Here is a 14,897-nt window from a genome sequence, read left to right as displayed (position 1 = left end):
CACCCTCATGCATGCGTTCTCAGTCATGTAACCCCATGGACTGTAGCCCGCCAGGCTCCTCTGTCCATGGACTTTTCCAGGCAAGAATACTGGAGTGGGTTGCCATTTCCTTCTCCATAGGAGGCTTTTAATTGTGGGCCTCCTGTACCTCCCCCTCTTGTGAAACCATGAATTTTTGACCTGGACCAACCTGCAAATATTCCAAGGACTCTGCAAGAATGTCTGCAACCTATCACACGGGTTACCTCCCTCTAGTGATAGCCATAGCACTCAATCCTGGTCTTCCAAGACTAGCTTCTGCCTCCAACTCCAATTAAAATCTTTTGGAATGCAAACCTGTCTTTGTCTTTAAAAGCTCCTTTTATTCCCTAGACAACATCTTTTTTTATTGCTATTGATACTTTAATGTGTTTGCATGCTCAGTCCCCTCCACTCTTTGGGACCCCAGGGACTGTAGCATGCCAGGCTCCTTTTTCCATGGGATTTTCCAGATGAGAACATGAGTGGGTGGCCATTTCCTCCTCCAGGGAATCTTCCCGACCCAGGGATCGAACCCGAGTCTCTTGAATCTCCTTCACTGGCAGGCAGATTCTTTATCACTGCACCACCTGGGAAGCCCTGATACTTTACTGTGCATCGAGTTGCAATTCTTTGATCCCAAGTAGATGTGTTGTGGTTGATTATTGCCTCTTAAGTTTATTTAGGCAGACAGTATCCACTATAGAGTTCTGTTATCTAGTTTCATGTACTTTTTTTTTTTAGACAATAATACAGAATTACCTTTTTTATTCCAAAATCTTATTTCCTTACTTGCAAATGCTTCCAAGATTTTCGTAAAAAACAAAAACGACGACTCTGGCTACTCAGTCTTTACACAACTGGAATGCCTTTTTTCTAATCTTGTATCATATTTTATGTTGAGAAATGAGAGATCAGAATTTTTAAAAGATTATACATACAGGCTTTGCTGGGTCTGTTTTGATGTGTTTTTAAGTGGTTCTTCCAGCCAGACTTGGCCCATTAGTGCCCTGCAGGTTGGGGGTGAGTCTGGTCCACACAGCAATTCCTGGAGGCAGGGGAACTACATTGTCCAGAAGTCTGTGCGCGGCCTTGTACTCCGCATCAATGAAGCCCCCAAACTGGGGCTTTTCCGGGAACGTGAAATAGGAGGAGGCGGGACTTCTGGCGTCTTTCTGATGGTTGTTTGACCGTTTTTGCTGCTGTCTGCAGGACCCGGGGCTCTAAATCACTGGGTGGAGCCGAGCTTAAAGAAACTGAAAAGATCGCGAGGGGCGCGGTCCACACTGCACCGGAGTGAGCGGGTCGCGGAACCGCTTTCGGGATTTTTGGCCCAGGTTTTCCCTGCTGCACCGAATGGGTCCTATGGCAACCGGCGCGCGGCAGGACCCGGCCCAGGTAACTGTTCGTCCCCGGATCCTCAAGCCCCCATGAGGGTCACCTGCTCAGGGCACCGCGGTTCTGGCCCCTGAGTGCAGAACTTCAGGCGTGCGTGTGTGGCGGTCCCCTTTCTGACACGCTGTGTGATAAGTTTGGAGTGTTAAAGGCCGTGGGCGCGGCACGTGCCGATCCTGATGGGCGCACACGAACCGGAGCATTAGGGAAACATGGGGTTGGCGTCCTCTCTGCAGGGACAGGACATTAAGGAGGAGTCAACCGTCTGGGTCAGCTGGGCCGACAGTCCGCATTCTGGGAACCATGGAGGGCTGTGAACAATCAGGAAGATGCTCGAGTTTTAAAGTATTTCAGAGGAGAACTGACTGGGGAGGGGGTGATGAGGTGGAGACAGGGAGGCCTGGGAGAGGCTTCTGCGTTAGACTCCAGAGAGTGGGGTGGTTTCCGGACGACTCTAGTGACTTTGGAAGTTGCCGACGTGAAACAATTCGACTGCCCCCGTTTCTTTTGTGAAGATGTCTCCCCGCTCAGGAGCATCAGGGATTTGCAGTTTGGGTGCGCGGCTATTGCAGCAGGCAGGTCGCTAGGTATGAGCAGAGAAGTGGGGGCAGGGGGGCCTGCGTCTTGCAAATGGCACGGACCCGAAGGCAGAGGAAAGCAGGAACCTCCAGACTGACAGGAAAGCACAGATCTTGGGTGGTAAGTGTCTGGGTAGCAGACAAAGGAAGGAGGTGAAAGGTGGGAATCTCCTGTGTCCAAAGGTAACTTTTGTTCATGATGTCCTCAATACAGTAAGATTAGCCGGACAGATGAAAAGTACCCATCAGGCACGGACGTCATAACACTTCTGATCGAAGCTAAGGACAAAAATCCCTTCTCTCCTTGGAAAATGGAGCTGGATTAAAATCAAGAAATCTGACCCCCAGACTTCTCCTTCCTCGTGAGCTTTCCACCCCTTCATTTCTATCCCGCTTATAACTGCCTTGCCTGAGAAACCTGGGACGCGAGGTTTTCACCTATCACTCCTCCCACGCTGAGAGCATACCCTTGCTTAGATAGACTCTCACTTTACTTTCTTAACCTCTCTACTTTGTCTGTAAACTCTTTCTCTGTGAAGAAAGAACTTTAAATTCAAGGGCAATACAACAGTCCTGAGCTAACACTTTATGGAGATTAAAGAAGGAAGTTAGATGGGCTGTAGCCACCAATGAGTCCATGGCTTTTCATTGTCTGAGTCCTTTCCAGAAAAGAAGAGACTCTTCTTTCTTTTGAATACCATCATTGTCTCAGGTCAGTGAGGGCTTCCGCCTCCAGCAGGCCAACCCTAATTGAGGTTTCTGTTTATTAATTTTTTCCAAACTTTTTATTTTGTATTGAGATATAAACAATTAACAATGTTGTGTGTTTATTTTAATAAATGAATTAAATAATATAATGAATGAATATTAAAATATAGGCATTAATTATATTATTTATAGAATATGGAATTATATATGGAATATAAATAATTGTATTATGAAACCTTAAAGCTAATTGGCAGGATTTCCTGGTGCGGTAAATGTGGCTCTGAGTAAAGGACAGTAAAGGTTTTCTTTTGGCTGAGCATCTGTAAGACCTGAGACCACACTGATATGAGAAGTCAGTTTTAGGGAGATAGTAAAGGTTGAATTAGGGATGTGCTGTTTCTTAGACTCGAAAGTTGAGGTAACACGGGGGTTGCCGAGATGTATAGTTTGGCACTGAGGGAGGAGGTCACTGGCTGAAGGTGTCCATGTGGTGACAGCCTGAGTCCTGGACTGCAGCTTCGCCTGGATCTCAAGTTTAGGAGGGAAGGTCTTGTCACTTTTGTGTGAAAGGGGACCTGAGATGAGAGAGAGGCTGGGGCTAGAGAGCAGAGAGAGTGGGACTTTCTGAGGCTGCCCGATGGGAGGGTCCTGTGGCTCCAGAGCTTTCTGGGGGAAGCAGGGTATAAGCAGTAAGGAGCTGTGACTGGGGTGGAGATGGAGAAGGAGCGGGGCGGCTGTGTACACTGACTCCTGTGAACACTCAGCCAACTGTCTGTTCCTGTGGAGCCAGAAAAATGGGGCCATACTGACCAGTGAGTCAAGCTCAGGCTCAAAGGACAGACGCCTCAGGTCTCACAGGAAACCACAAGGTTAAAAATGTATAGATTTAACAAGTTAATCTGTGTAAGCGAGTAATAACTGCTGAAAATGGCGATCTATGTCGGTGTATAATCTTACATAATATATTTAACATAGTTTTTGTCTTGGGCTCTTCACATAGATCTCTGAACCTCTTGGAATTTCCTAGGAGTTAGGACTTGTTATTCACAAGTAGCCCCCTTTTCACACAGGAGTTTTTATGATGAGGTGACTTAGGGTGGGTCTCCTAGGTAGCCTCAGCATGGTACCGGTCACCAGAAAAACCAAGCAATTAGTTTAAACCCCCACCCCCACCCTGGGGCCTCCCAAGGATCAGAAGGAAACTAGATTAGGTATAAAAACTGCTGAAAAATGAGATGAAGTTTCCTTCAGATTGGTGAACACATTGAAGTGGTGGAAGTCCTAGGCTGGTGTCATGTACTGAAAGGACCTGGAAACCCCTCGCTTCCCTTCACCCCCCACCTTCCCCACCTAGCCATCTCTTCCATTGGGCTGTTTCTAAGTTGTATCCATTACAATGAACCAAAAGAAAGAAAAGTGTTTGCTTTACTTTCATAGGTCATTTTATCAAATTATCAAAACTGAGGAGGGGTTCATGGGAATCCCTGAATTGGTAGGCAAGTGGGACAGAAATATTGGTAGCCTGGGAACCAGAGGTCAGAATTGGCCTCTCTAGAAAGGGATAGTCCGGTGAGACTGAGCCCTTAAACCTTTAAATTTTGTCCCTAACCTCTGGATGCCAGAATATGATTAATGTAGGGCACCCAGTTTGTATCACAGAATCTGATCATTGGTGCTAGAAAAGATATCATATATTTGGTGTCAGATGGGAAATCATAGAAGGAATCACAGAAACTTCAAGGTGTTGACTAAATGCCACATTTATATAATGACTTAAAAGACATGTAAGAAGTATCATATTTTCAAAAACATTTATGAACATGTTAATCCTCTGTTCTGTAATAGCTCAGTGATAGCACCAGACATACACTAATCATGCATTTGATGCCTACAGTAGCATCATGAGATAGGCACCATAAATGTTGCCATTTTACACATAAAGACACTGAAACTGAAGGAAGTTGAATCTTTGTTGAAGGCTATCTGAGTGGTCAGGTTATAGCTCTGAGGTCAGAGGTCAACCTGAGGTGACTCATCTTCAGGGAAGGGAAGGGAGGACACAGCTCCGCCTTTCCATCCTCACCATGATCACCTTGATCTCAGATCCTCCCTCTTTTCACAGGCGCCCATGGTAGCAGCAACGTTTATGGTCCCTTGACAGTACCTCCCCAGACGTCATCCCACCCCTGGTCCTGACACACAGATATGGGAGACACAGTTGTCCTGGGGTTCTTGGGCCTCAGTTCTGGCCCTGGGGTCACCTCAGGCACAGGACCCTCTTTAGAGAAGCCAGTTCTGGTCTCTAGTTTCCAGGCTACCAGTTCTTCTGTCCCACTTGCCTACAAACTCAGGGATTCCCATGAACCCCCTCCTCAGTTTTGATAGTTGTACTGAGGTGGTCTCATGTGTCTAATGGAGAAGATGAGGTGGTGAGATGTTCCTGGGACTGGAGCCAGCCTGTCCATGTGCCTGGAGGTGAGACCAAGTGGGGTGTGTCCAGGACACTGCAGGACCCAGGACGTGAGTGGATAGACAGAGCACAGCCTTTCCTGGGGTGGGGGCCTGAGGAGCTGGGTGCTTTTCTGCTGTGCAGGGTCAGGGACAGTCGTCTGACATGACACCACGACGTTTGCCTTTAGGTGAGAGTAGGGACACTGTCTGAGACGGGAAGTGAGAAGTAGGAGTGATGGGACTTCCTTGGTGGTCCAGGGGCTAAGACTCTGCGCTCCCCATGTAGGGGGCCCAGGGTTCGATCCCTGGTAAGGGAACTGGATCCCACATGCCACAAATAAGAGCTGGTGCAGCCAACAAAAAGTAGGAGTGATGAGCAGGAGGACTGTCCAGAATTATGTATCCTCGTGCTGAGTCTGAGATGTGGCAGGGGTGTCTCACCGGAGGTGTCAGGTGTACAACTAGACACACATCTGAAGATCAGGTGGGGGCAGGGTCCAGGTGTGAAGATACTCCTGAGCAGGTGGGCAATGTCAGATTCCAGGCCCTCAGGTCACGGTGTTGTGCCATGAAGGCTGGAAGGTGGGGAGGGTGTTTTAGTTACAGAGGCCTCTGTGAACTCATGTGTCCCCCTCCTGACAGGGCCATGTGACCTTTGAGGACGTGGCAGTGTCCTTCTCCCAGGAGGAGTGGGGGCTCCTCGGCGAGGCTCAGAGACTCCTGTACTATGATGTCATGCTGGAGAACCTGTCCCTGGTAGCCTCCCTGGGTAAGAACTGCGTCCGCACACACCGCCTGTGCTGGGCTCGGCCCTTCTCTCTGCGTGGCTCACTCCAGCCTTCCCAGCCTGGGCCATGGACACTGCTTCCTTCCCTGGTTTCTTGGCATTTGAGCTGTGTCCCCCCACTTGTGGGTGTTGACTCTGTGTCACATGCCCTGAAGCCTTTCACAGAAAGCTTTGGCCTTGGAGGCTTGTTGCATGTCTGTCCACTTCCGCTTCCACTTTGCTCTGCGACTACTTGGTGTATTGACTGTTCTGCTCTGTGGAAGATCTGTGTCACAGGTTCTAACCCTTTTTTGTGCAACACCTGCCTCAGTGATTACAGACACTTAATGTGGTCAGCATTTGTGGTCAACACTAGGTTATTTTTTTCAAGACTCTCCTCAAGGTTCTTCTAATAATAAATATTTTTCCCGAAGGTTGTCATTGTTTGGGTCACTCTGGGCTGGTGTCTTTGACTGCCCAGTTTGCCCTCAGGCCTTTGCTCTGGTAGGTTCCACCCTCACCCATCCTGAGCTGAGGGGCAGAGGCGGCCCTGGATGCCTGACAAGGTAGACACCTGTCTGGTCATAGGAAGAGGGTTGACAGGACCCAGGACCTGGTGAGCAGGAGCTGTAGGAAGGCGTGATGTCACTGATGAGTTCTAATCCTGCAGGGACAGATCCTTCCTCCGTGACTATGTTAGTCTTTATCTTATCCTGGCTGTACCTCATTTCTATCTTCCCCATTTTGACACTTCCCCCTTTTGTCTGTTTCTACTGTGAGTTCATACCCCTGTCCTTTTCTACCTCACTGTCACCTACATCTCTCCTTTCCCTCTCTCCCTGCAATCTTCTCCACTAGCAATCTGTTCTTTTTTGCTAGTTTTTTTGTTTGTTCGCTTGTTTTTGCCACACTGGTGGCATGTGGGACCTTAGTTCCCCAACCAGGGATAGAACCCACCCCCCTCACCCTGGCACTGGATGGTGGATTCTTTACCACTGGATCATTGCGGAAGTCCCAGTCGTTGATTCTCTTCTAATTTTAATTGGAGGATATTACTTTACAATATTGTGATAGCCTCTGCCATAAATCAACATGAATCAGCAGTAGGCATGCATATATCCACTCCTTCCTGAACGCCCCTCCCACCTTCCTCCCCACCCCATCCCTCCAGGTCGTTGCAGAGCACCAACTTTGGGTTCCCTGTGTCATATAGCAAACTTCCATTGGCTATCTATTTTACATATGGTAATGTAGAGGTTTCAATGCTGTTCTTTCAAGTCATCCCACTGTCTCCTCCTTCCACTGTTTCCCAATGTCTGCTGTTTATGTCTCTGTCTCTTTTGCTGCCCTGCACTGTTTACAATAGCTAGCATGTGGAACAACCTATATGTCCACTGGCAGATGAATGGATAAGGAAGTTGTGGTACATACATACAATGGAATACTACTCACCTATAAAAAAGGAACATATTTGAATTAGTTCTAATGAGGTGAATTTCACTATTACACCGAGTAAAATAAGTCAGAAAGAGAAAAACAAATATCATATTAATGTGTATATATATATTTTTGAAATCTAGAAGGACAGTACCAGTAGTCCATTCTTAATGTATCTTAGGAGGTGCAAGTACTTATATAGTCCTCGAACACCGAGTAGTCAGGCGTGAATGCATTTTCCTGAAGTGGGACACATTCTACCTAGTACACTTGTCACCACCCTGAAATCCTGCTGAATACCACTAGCCAAAGAGTGGGTAGTTCCAGGCCTCTCAGCACAGCACCATATCCCGGCATCCTGTCTTTTTCCCTATTCTCCGATCACAGAGACCTAATATTGACCGTAACCCCTTCTGCCACCTGTCCACCTCCCTTGTTTGAATCTTTTGCCATGGACTTACTCTCTGATGTGTCATACAGAAATCTGTAATGGGTTCCTGTCCCACAAAAGTCTCCACACACTTTATCAGTACTTTTTGTTTTCCTTTCAGGTTGTTGGCAGGGAGGAGAAGCTGAGAAGTCCATTTCTAAACAGTGTGTTTCTGTAGAGCAAGTGACACGAGACAGGAATCCACAGCCAGACCCTTCTATCTTGAAGACTCTCGCTTCCAGTGTGTGTGCCCTGGTAGAGAAAGATGTTCTGTACCTGGCTGACACTGTGTTCAGGTACGGAGAGATTGAGAAGACTTTCCTTGGCAGCCTGGCCTTTCTCCAGCACTATTCTTCCCACGATGGACAGCCTCCATACAGAAGCAGGCAGAGGAGAGAGGTCTCTCACTCTGGGCAAGGACATTACAAGTGCAGTGTATGTGGCAAAGCCTTCAGTAAGAAGTACAAATTCACGGAGCACTGGAGAGTTCACACTGGAGAAAAACCTTATTTGTGCAGTGACTGTGGGAAGTTCTTTAGACAGAGCTCCAGTCTTATTCACCATCGTAAAGTTCACACAGGAGAAAGGCCTTATGAGTGCTGTAACTGTGGGAAAGTCTTTGTCCACAAATATAAACTTTTTGAACACCAGAGAACCCACACTGGAAAAAGACCCTATGAGTGTACTGAATGTGGGAAAGCCTTCGCCCGCAAGGATTCACTTGTCCAGCATCAAAAAATCCACGCTGGAGAGAATCCTCATAAGTGCAGTGAGTGTGGGAAGTGCTTCCTGTACAGAAATAACCTTCTTGCTCACCAGAGGATCCATACTGGAGAAAAGCCTTATGGGTGTAGCAAATGTGGTAAGTCTTTCATCTTCAAAATAAGGCTGCTTTATCACCAGCGAGTCCACACTGGAGAAAAACCTTTTATGTGCAGTGAATGTGGGAAAGCCTATGTCTACAAAGGAAGTCTTGTTGTGCATAAGAGAATTCATACTTTGGAGAAGGCTTATGGGTGTAACAAATGTGGAAAATTGTTTACAACCAGTTTCGCCCTCAACAGACATGAGAATATTCACACTGCACAAAGGCATTACCAGTGCACTGAATGTGGGAAAGCTCTCAATGGCAAAGTTAAACTCGATGAGCACCAGAGAACCCACACTGGAGAAAAACCCTATAAGTGTAACAAATGTGAGAAAGCCTTCATGCGCAAGGCTACACTTGTTCAACACCAAAAAGTCCACACTGGAGTAAAGCCTTTTAAATGCAGTGAATGTGGGAAGCCCTTCACTTACAAAACAAGTCTTGTTGTCCACCAGAGAATCCATACTAGATGAAAGCCTCATGAGCATAGTTCTTTGTAGGCAGCTCCAAGTTCATAAAAAACAGGAAAGTTCACACTTGGGAAGTGCCCTTCTGAACTTAGGCTTGCCTTCATTCAAGTTAACATCTGGTAGCACAACTCCTGTGTTGTAGAGTAGGTGGATGTACAACTTGCGTGGGGTCACTCAACCTTTTCTAAAGTGGTTAAATCTTTTTACAGTCTCACCAGAAGCACTAAAATCCAAGTTTCTGTTCTTTCCATTCTTGCCAACACTTGGTGTGTTTGGGCTTTCTCATTTCTGTGATGTCATAGCTGTATCCAGCGATTTGAAGTAGCATTTTCCTATTGTCATGATGCTGAGTCATTTTCAATGTGTTAATTTCCACCCATATATCATTATTGAAATTGCTGTTCATATGATTTGCCCTCTTAATTACTGACTTGATGTTTCTTCATGGATTATTGATTAAGGTACTCTACTGGAAATATTTACCAGTATTCCTCCAGACTTGGTCATCTCAGTTCAGTCACATTTCCAGAGAAAGAGTTTTATTTTTTTTGGCCATGCTGCTGGGCATGAGGGATCTTAGTACCCCAACCAAGGATCACACCTGTGCCTCCAACAGTGGGAGCACAGAGTGCTAACCACTGTACCACCTGAGAATTCCCAAGACACTTTAATTTTAGTGTAGTTTGTCTGTTTATTCTTTTACTGATTATTCCTTTGGTATTGTAAATAAGAAATGTTTCCCAAATTTAAAGACAGAATTTTTCCTATATTTCCTTCTGTAACTTTTAAATTTAGGTTTCTTAATGATATTAATAAGCCATCCTCAGTTGATTTGGAAAGTTATTTTTTAAAAAATATGGATACCCAATTGCTGCAGTGACATTGATTTAAAATAGTATAGCTTATTTCTTAAATTGCTTTAGTATTTTCATGGAAGGTCAATCATGTATGTGTATGTCTATTTCTGGACTTTCTCTTCAGTTGCATTTATCCACTTTATGCCAGTACTTTCATGTGTTGAATAATTTACTTTTAACAATAATATGTCTTGATCTCAAGGTTGTGCACTCCTTGGACTTTCTTTTTTTTTTTTTTTTCTTGGACTTTCTTTATCCAAGTTATTATGGCCATTCTTTGTCCTTTGCCTTTCCATATGAAGTTTGTTTGGCTGCTTAGCGTATGGAATCTTAGTTCTCTGAGCAGGAATTGAACCTGTACCCTTGGCAATGGAAGTGCAGAGTTCTAACCACTGCATTGCCAGGGAATTCCCCCGTATGAAGTTTAGAATCCACTTTTCAATTTGTGCATAACAAAAATTCCCGCTAGAATTTTGATTGGGATTGCATTTAATCTTCAGTATGGTGATGCAGTGGTAAAGAATCTGCCTGTCAATGCAGGGGACCTAAGAGACTTGGGTTCCATCCCTGGGTTGGGAATATCCCCCGGAGTAGGAAATTGCAACCCTCTCCACTATTCTTGTCTGGGAAATCCCATGGACAGAGGAGCATTTTGGGCTACAGTCCATGGGGTCACAAAGAGTCAAACATGACTGGCAACTAAGCACACACACACATAGAAGAAAGACTGTTTCCCAACCTATAAACATAATGTATCTTTTTATTTAGATCTTTAGTTTTGTTAGCAGTGTTTTTTAGTTTTCCCTTTGTAGATCTTAAACATTTCCAGGTATTTTCTACATGTGATGATACTGAATGGAGATGTCCTCAATTTGTAGATTGTTCATACCTATTTCACTTAGATATCAAAGTAAGGGTAGAAGTGGTCATTCTTGTTTTTGTGCTTTGTTTTTTCCCTTGTTTTTTTTTTTTTTTTTTTTGGACCGCTTGTGAAATCTCAGTTCCCCAACCAGGGATTGAACCCAGGATACAGCAGTGAAAGTCCTAACCACTAGGCAACCAGGGAACTCCCTAGTAGTGATCTTTCTTAATCTTATAAATAAATAACATCTACATAAGGCTATTAGAAAGATTGTAACTTTGAACCATTGTTAAAATATCCCCATTAGAATAAAAGGAGGACAGTGGGTTCTAGTGTCATCCTGGAGTTCCAGTTTCATTCAGTAAGACAAAATGATGACTGCAGCAATTGGAAAGGATGAAATAAACCACCTAAAATATGCCCTCAGTTTCCATCTTCATTAGAAGTCCAAATACCAACACTCAGTTCAGTGCCTCAACCCATCATAAACTCCTGATTTTTTCATCATCCGTTTGCTGCCCTTCTTAACTTCCTTAGGACCCATCACCATCCATTATACTATGCAACTTAATGTCATAGATGAGCTGCTTATTGTATTTTCTAACAAATACAGAGTAAGTTCCAGTAGGAAAATATGTGTTTAGATGTTGTACATTAATACATTCCATATTCCTAGAAACATGTCTGAAACACCGACAGGTATCAAGGTCTTGAAATAGATAATAAGATGAAAACACACATTTCATGTTCATTTGCACAACTGTGGATATACTTGCTAACCTTCACCCTGCTTTTTGCTGTATGTTTCTAGAAACTTGTCCATTTCTTCTAGGTTGTTGAATTTATTGGCTTATGACTGTTCATAGTATTTTCTTAAGATTTTTTGTTTGTTTTTCAATAGTATCAGTTGTTACTTCTCTTTGATTTCTTATTTTGTTTATCTGGGTTGTCTCTCTTTTCTTTTTGGTGAGCTTGACTAGAGGTTTTTTATTTTGTTTATCCTTTCAAAAAATTATCTCCTGGTCTTATGAATCTTTGTCTTTAAAAAAAAGACAACACAAAAAACACCTGTTTATTTCTTTTACATTTATAATTTTCTTCCTTCTGCCAACTTTGGGTTTTGCTCTTTTTTTTTTAATTGTTTTAGGTGGTTGGTTAGGTTGATCTTTTGACATTTTGTTTGTTTCTGGAGGAAGGCCTATATCACTATGAACTTCCCTCTTAGAACTGCTTTTGCTGAATCCAATAGATTTTTATAAGGCTATGTTTTCATTGTCATTTTTCTTGAGGTATTTTCTGATTCCCTGTCTGATTTCATCATCGACCCATGGGTTTTTAAGCAGCATTTTGCTTGCTTAGTTTCCATGTAATTTTTTTTCCCCTCATTTTTGTTTCTGTGATTGATTTTCTGAGTTTATACTATTATGCTCAGAAAAGATGCTTTAAATTTCTGTCCTCTCAAATTTGTTGAGGCTTGTTTTGTGAGGTAGTGTGTAGTCTATGCTAGAGAATGTTCCATGAACACTTGAATATATATTCTGGTTCTTTAAGAAAAAAAAAAAAAAAAATCCCAGGAAACTAAAGTCCAGGATTGGACTGCTTCACAGAGGAGTTTTACTAAACATATAAAGAAGAGCTAATATGACTTCTTCTCAAACTGTCCCAAAAAACTAAAGAGGATGAAACACGCTGAAATTTATTCTACAATGTCATTCATTATTGCCCTGATACCAAAACCAGTCAAACACACTATAAAAAAGAAAAAGAAAATTAAAAGTAGGGACAGGGGACAAATTCTGATCCTGAGTGTTGTTTGAGGTTGAAATCTTAGTGCATGGTTTGACTGCATGACTTGTAGTTTTGTTGTGTCTTTGAAAAACAACTCAGTATCTTGTTAGAAACAGGGCAGGGCCAGATTTAGTCTGATTCTGCAGTTATACATTTAAGGCAGTTTTCCTGGCCTTTGCTTATATTCTTATGGAAGAGAAACCTAATATCACTGACATAATTCACATGATTGATATCTTAGGTTTTGACCAAACGTGTTCTGCCTAACGTTGGGTTTTGCAGAAGAAGAACCTGACACAGAGTTAACGACATATGATTTATCTTGGGGAACTTAATATGAGAAGTTTAATGACAGAGTACAAGGAAAGGAAAAGAGCTAGCAAGGGTGCAGCCTGATTTGAAATCTCTTATCTGAAATCTACCTTTTGGAGATCAGGAATGTGAATGGTAGGTACCACATGTTTATTCCACCTTAAGAAAAAGGAACATCTTTTTATAACTCCAGACAATCTTTTAATATTTCCCAGATATCCTGCTTTCTGTTTATTTTTTCTAAAACATTAGACTCACCTGTAGCTGTAAGAATCAGGTATGAGACATTTTACTTGGCATTATTTCTGTACATTAATTTCTTCTCTTGGGGAGTCTGGATTGCATAGCTCTGATCATTCTTAAAAAATCAGCCCATCAAGAATAAAACATCTCACTCTTTTTGCCAAAAGTCAGGACTTCCCTGGAGGCTCTGGAATGGTAAGAATCCGCCTGCCCAAAAAAATAAAAAAAGAATCCACCTGCCAGTGAAGGAGACATGGGTTTGATCCCCAATCTGGGACTACTCCACATGCCCATGGAGCAACTAAGCCTGTACACCACAACTGTTGGGCCTATGCACACCAACAAGAGAAGCCACTGCAATGAGAAGCCTGCGCACCTCAACTAGAGAGTAGCCCCTACTCATCACAACTAGAGAAAAGCCCACACAGCAGTGAAGACCCAGCACAGCCAAAAATCAGTAAATAAATAAAATCATTAAAAAAAATCAGAGTATCAGAGTCCTACATTCAAATGCCTACAGTCTGCCTCAATTGGGTGTTTGATAGATTCTAAGATAAAATATGTTCAAAAGCGAATTTTAGATATTTCCTTCTAACCTCCTACATCTACAGCACCACCACCCTTCCCATCTCAATGACTGATAAATCTATCCTTCCAGCTTGAAACTTTGAATCATCTTTTTTATTGTAGTATGAGGCTGACTAGGAGGTGGAGAAGCCATGTTTTGATCTGAGGACATGAAGCTGTGTAAGCACAACCATTTGCAGATCTTCAGTAATAAAGACACATAATGAAAACATGTGGCATCTTAGAGTGAATTTTCATTGAATAAAGACAAATGTACAGAACGAAGTGATTGTGCATAATCTTACTATCGGACTAAAACTGGTGGGGAATCACCTTTCACAATCTTCTCAGAGATAATTTCAAATCCTTTGGCAGATAGTATTGCCATTACACCAAACATATTGAAATAAAAAAAAAAAATAATGTTTATCTGAGTTCAAGAGGCCACTTTGTACACACTTCTACTACTGCAGGAAATGTCTTGCAGAAAATGAAGTTTTGTAAATCTCCTTTTCAAGTAGATCTCAGGTGTCACACCACTAAAAAATAAACATGCCTTGTAATGTGCAGTGAGAAATACTACATTGATATAACAGGTGGGTTGGATAGGAATACAATTGGTGAGTATAGAGGCAGGAAAAATGTGTTTTCTGAGGGAAAGAGAGACAGCATCTTGGCCACATGATTCAAGGCTGCCTAGTATCTCTGTCTTCCTGTCTATGAAGTCTTCACTGTGGTCCATCACCGGTGTTGGAGCTCACAGAATGACCCTCAGGCTTCTGTCTCCCTGTGATTAAAGAGCAGCAAGATAATGTTTATCAGGTCAAATCTTTGAGTGGATGCACTTTTTTTTTTTTTTCTTTTCTGCTGCACCACACGTGGGATCTTAGTTCCCTGATCAGTGATACACCCGAGCCCTTTGCATTGGGAGCACGGTGGCCCAGTATTTTGGACCACCAGGGAAATCCCTGAATTTGCTTTGTATCTGCGTATCATGGTCCAGCGTATCCCTCTGAGATTTTAGCCTTACAGCACATGAAATAACACGTTTAAGCATTTTCCTTAGCTGCGGAAGACACTACATGGAAAAGGGGTGGTGGCGATTTAAGAAAACGCCAAGAGCCTCTTCTTCCACCCCCCCTCCCCG

General features: G+C 43.4%; 1 protein-coding gene across 3 annotated transcripts; it reads left to right on the top strand.

Moving 5' to 3' along the window:
• Positions 1-806: 806 nt before the first annotated feature.
• LOC122692662 (zinc finger protein OZF-like) lies at positions 807-14,035 on the top strand. Of its 3 annotated transcripts, XM_043900458.1 has the most exons (4): positions 1,433-2,112; positions 5,793-5,919; positions 7,905-8,645; positions 13,351-14,035. In XM_043900458.1, exons 1-4 carry the CDS (start codon positions 2,044-2,046, stop codon positions 13,380-13,382), a joined length of 969 nt encoding a protein of 322 aa, XP_043756393.1. In that variant the 5' UTR covers positions 1,433-2,043; the 3' UTR covers positions 13,383-14,035. The 3 variants fall into 3 exon arrangements, with proteins under 3 accessions (XP_043756392.1, XP_043756393.1, XP_043756391.1); XM_043900457.1 differs by lacking the exons at positions 1,433-2,112; positions 13,351-14,035 and adding an exon at positions 807-1,416 and having other exon boundaries at positions 7,905-10,574; XM_043900456.1 differs by lacking the exon at positions 13,351-14,035 and having other exon boundaries at positions 1,434-2,112; positions 7,905-10,574.
• The last annotated feature ends 862 nt before the right edge of the window (positions 14,036-14,897 follow it).

Source organism: Cervus elaphus, chromosome 4 (assembly GCF_910594005.1).
Source record: "Cervus elaphus chromosome 4, mCerEla1.1, whole genome shotgun sequence".
Taxonomy (NCBI): domain Eukaryota; kingdom Metazoa; phylum Chordata; class Mammalia; order Artiodactyla; family Cervidae; genus Cervus; species Cervus elaphus.
This window is presented reverse-complemented; position numbering and strand designations above follow the sequence as displayed.

Coding starts and splice junctions, on each gene's coding strand:
- LOC122692662 (XM_043900456.1), top strand. CDS start 2,044: ATGGCACGGACCCGAAGGCAGAGGAAAGCAGGAACCTCCAGACTGACA. Junction 2,113..5,792: donor GAAAGCACAGATCTTGGGTG/GTAAGTGTCTGG, acceptor CCCTCCTGACAG/GGCCATGTGACCTTTGAGGA. Junction 5,920..7,904: donor GTCCCTGGTAGCCTCCCTGG/GTAAGAACTGCG, acceptor TTTTCCTTTCAG/GTTGTTGGCAGGGAGGAGAA.